The sequence below is a fragment of the Cydia splendana genome, chromosome 1 (genome assembly GCF_910591565.1).
Source record: "Cydia splendana chromosome 1, ilCydSple1.2, whole genome shotgun sequence".
NCBI classification, from domain to species: Eukaryota; Metazoa; Arthropoda; class Insecta; order Lepidoptera; family Tortricidae; genus Cydia; species Cydia splendana.
This window is the reverse complement of record NC_085960.1, coordinates 18,425,317-18,429,457: the sequence shown is the minus strand read 5'-3', so window position 1 is coordinate 18,429,457 and position 4,141 is coordinate 18,425,317. Positions and strand designations below refer to the sequence as shown.

At 36.7% G+C, this 4,141-nt stretch overlaps 1 protein-coding gene across 1 annotated transcript; it reads left to right on the top strand.

The window, feature by feature from the left end:
* The first annotated feature begins 1,802 nt into the window (after positions 1-1,802).
* On the top strand, positions 1,803-2,879 carry LOC134799290 (vacuolar protein sorting-associated protein 16 homolog). Its single transcript, XM_063771706.1, has 3 exons — positions 1,803-1,991; positions 2,286-2,432; positions 2,781-2,879. Exons 1-3 carry the CDS (start codon positions 1,821-1,823, stop codon positions 2,832-2,834), a joined length of 372 nt encoding a protein of 123 aa, XP_063627776.1. The 5' UTR covers positions 1,803-1,820; the 3' UTR covers positions 2,835-2,879.
* The last annotated feature ends 1,262 nt before the right edge of the window (positions 2,880-4,141 follow it).

Here is a 4,141-nt window from a genome sequence, read left to right as displayed (position 1 = left end):
ACGTCGAACGCGTTTTGCGGTTGGTCTTGGTGTAGGTAGGTACGTCAAGGTACGTATTTTTACGTAGCTGGCGTACTTAAATAAAGATGCGTTATTAGAAAGCGTGTCCTTGGCGAGTGTTGCCAACATAACGCATTTCACGTCAAATCTAGCGGATTAGAATAAATCGTATCCCACCCATGAGTCGTGGGATTGGGGATTGGAAAGCGCTCAGGCCCGGTGTATTTGCCTTTCTTTTGCTAGAATAATACGCAAGAGCGATAGAGAGGCAAATAGACGATCGAACGATAGAAATTGTTCGCGGTAGCTTACCCCCAGGTCGAGTCAAAGGGCCTACCGAGAAACACTAAAATCGAAATTTCGTTGTCTGCCTCTCTATCACTCTTAAAGAGGCAGATAACTACATTTTTTAATTACCTATATAAAGTTTTAGCATTTTTTTAGCACATTTCAAAATTATCTAGCATATTTCTGGCATAATCTAGAATCTAGACATAAGTCTGGTATTTTTTCAAATCCCGATTTGGCAACACTGGAAGAAAAGGTCAAACCACTGATACCAGTCGCGAGAGAAAACAAACGAGCGTCGGCACGTTTTTGCTATGGCGGTGTATTAAAAATTGTTTAATTGTGAAAAGACTATCTGTGACGGTTCTGTGTCTGTGTATTAAGTGCCAGGAACCTCGGAACATCAAATTGAAGCATCAACAAGAGCGGGGGCTCTGCCCCTGACCACCTTTGGAGCCGGCTTCCATCCCAGTTGATGATATGTAATTGCCTGAACATATATAGGTATGGGTTGGTGATACGTAATTAAATTAAAATAATAGTTGTTAGCAGAATAATTATTTAATTTTGTTCTATACTAAAATCATTCATTTTCATTAAAGATGTTCGTCAAATCTATTATCCATTTAAAAGTTTAAATGGTAGGCTTGTCTGGGGAATAATGTGTCGCGGCCATTTTGACGTGAAATGTGGTTTGCAAATTTGCAAATGATTAAAAACCGGCCAAATGCGAGTCGGACTCGCGCACGGAGGGTTCCGCACCATAAAAAAAAAATAGAGCAAAAAAATCCCTTAAATATTTATTTTATTTTATTTTTAGTATTTGTTGTTATAGCGGCGACTGAGATACATCATTTGTGAAAATTTCAACTGTCTAGCTATCGCGGTTCATGAGATATAGCCTGGTGACAGACGGACGGACAGCGAAGTCTTAGTAACAGAATCCCGTTTTTTACCCTTTGGGTACGGAACCCTAAAAAACTGACTGATTAATGGCTTCGTCACACAGGCGCGTTTTCCGGGCGGGGCGTGAGCGTTTATATGTAAAAGCGGATGGATAGGAATCATTCTAGATTATATCTTCATAATTTTTCATACTTAAAAACACTGAATTAATAAAATTATACTAATGCAGCAGGTGCCCAAAATATAATAAGCAGACAGGTGGTTATCTACCTTGTTTGGTTGATACCTTGCTATTAACAATTAGCTTAAACATTGTTAGAAATGATTAAATTGTAAAAAGTCTCAACTGAGCTGGCATCTTTCTTGTCACCATACACTTACTATAAGTATATATTAGAAAGGGAATATACTATTAGAAAGGGAGTACTGCCATATCCTTAGCACCATCCCATAGGTGCCATTTTAGAAATGAAATTTAGCTTAGAGTCTATTCGGAAAGAGAAGAATAGTGAAACATATAAAAAATAACTACAAATGTATTTTACATGACTGAAACCATTTTTTTATTTTTTGTTACAATTTAAATTCTTTAAGTAATATTTTACAGGCGTTTAGAAATTTACAACATGAACTGGTCCATGGATGAGGGCCTAGACAACATGATCATCAGTGGAGCCCTGTACAGAGTGCCTATTGCTGTGGTGCGGGACCGGAAGCAGTTTGGCAGGATTGCAACCACTGCCAAACCTGTCATAACAATTTACAACTGTGTAGGGAATGTTATATCAAAGATTTTGGTAAGTAATTTCTTTAATATCTTAATTCCCTTTTAAAAATCTTGTTAACAGTAAGTTAAAAATGTTGTTAACCACACATTTTCAAGTGTCCTGTTAACCTCTGTATTCTTATATCCCTGATTCTTAATCCCTAAATAATATTAGAAATGCTAAAGAGGTACCTACTCTCAGTCTGTCTGTCTTCACGCTTAAACATCTGAATCAATTAGCATATTACACAAATGAAAAATGCCTTTACCAGGATTTGACCAGGCTTTGTAGTTTGAAACATACCATCATCTGTGATATTTGCAGTGGAACAGCGGAGTCCTGGTCCACATGGGCTGGTCGGACGGGGAGCAGCTGCTGTGTGTGCAGGAGAGCGGAGATGTGCTCGTTTATGACATGTTTGGCGCCTACCAGAAGACATTCAATATGGGGCAAGAAATTAGGGACACTAAGGTACCTATCATATTCTACTTATACATAAGGATATATTTATGTGTGGGTGTGGGGTAAGTGTGGCTGGCCTTTACAACTTTAATTTGAATTAGATATTTCTATGAACAAAAAAAATTACTTAGCTAAACACACTGAATTTACCTAAATGGACTACTGTGTTTATGTAGAAATAACTATATAAAATAAAATGACTCGATTTTATTACTCTTTACTTAACTAAGAATGTACTAGAATGAATGGTACTTATATAATGCACAGTTATACTCGTATTATATGTGCCGATGCATTTTTCCTCCCCTACTCTACTACTATATTCCCTAATATATTGTTTATACTGTTTGTGAACAGGTCAGCAAAGCACAGCTGTTCCCAAATAGGACTGGCTCTAACACCAACCGCTGAGCAACATCTCCGAGCCCAAAGTCAGGCCCGTACCAGATCTGCCACGTAAGTTGTTCAATTTGTTATATTTATTAAAATAAAAAGTGTAATATAACATTTCTTTTTATGTTCAACTTGTTTTTAGGGTACCCCAAAACAAAAGGAAACAACTAAACCCTTATAGGATAACTATATTGTCGGTCCGTCCGTCTGTCTGTCAACGTACAATTATCCTTATTACAATAATCCGTACTATGAATATTTTAAACATACTAGAAAGTTAAATGGTGGGGACTAGAGACAGGTTTATTCCTATACACAACTTGTTCTGTGCGTGGCTTCTCTTGTTTCTATGTATACCTGGCAGTACTGAAAGAAAATGAGCTAAGCATTTATTATTTATGACTGTGACTGTTTTTAGATTCAATTTGTTTACCCCAAAATCAAGCAAAGTTACTATCCGGTATCACAGAATAAGTAATAGTATTATCATACAGAACGGCCACGCAACGCCCCGCCCCGACTCTCATTACCTCGCCCCGCGACATGAATTTTTATCATTTTATTTGTTATGAAATGGAATTTTGATGTTTAATTATAGTAAGTCGGTTTGCTGCTGACGACACATATTGCTGATTTTTGACAGGAAGTACCACCCGGAAAATTTTGATGTTCTGGCAAATAGTAGACCAGTCGGTCATAACCTACGATCCGAAAAAAATCTAGGGGTGTCACTACTTAACAATCGCAAAAAAAATATTGAACTTTTAATTTTGTCCTAGTTTTATATTTTTTATGACAATAAAAAAACATTTAAAGTGAAAAACTGTCACAATGTCACAAATAGGATGTTGATACTTAGCATAAATATTCTTCACTAGAAGAGGTAGCCATAAAAAAAAACAACAGGTTGCACTCCGGGAATGCCGACAGAAGTGAAAACTCAATGACTAGTCCAAAATGTCTGCAGCACTATGTATAATTGATCCATCCTCCTTTCTATTGAAAAACTTTAGTTACGAAATTGCTGGTCGCAGGTTGTTGGTGAGCTTGTTTAAAATTTGAAATTCAAATTTATAGCGTTAATTGTTTAAAATTCGAATAGAAATTGTAAAGTTACCTTGCAGACCTCGCATCTTAATATATTTGGTCATGATATTTTGAGTTTTATTCACCAGTACTAGAGTTCACTTTTATTAGCGATATCATCAAGATGTCGCTTTATTGAATTATGTCATTGAGTTTTTCTTTATTGATTTAAGTGCCATCTAAATGAGTGGCCATCTAAACCTTACGGTCACATGATCGCCTTACGGTCACGTGATCGC

Excerpts from the sequence above, each read along its gene's own strand:
- LOC134799290 (XM_063771706.1), top strand. The coding sequence starts at position 1,821 with ATGAACTGGTCCATGGATGAGGGCCTAGACAACATGATCATCAGTGGA. Across the intron at positions 1,992-2,285 it reads ATGTTATATCAAAGATTTTG|TGGAACAGCGGAGTCCTGGT; the intron begins GTAAGTAATTTC and ends TGATATTTGCAG. Across the intron at positions 2,433-2,780 it reads AAGAAATTAGGGACACTAAG|GTCAGCAAAGCACAGCTGTT; the intron begins GTACCTATCATA and ends GTTTGTGAACAG.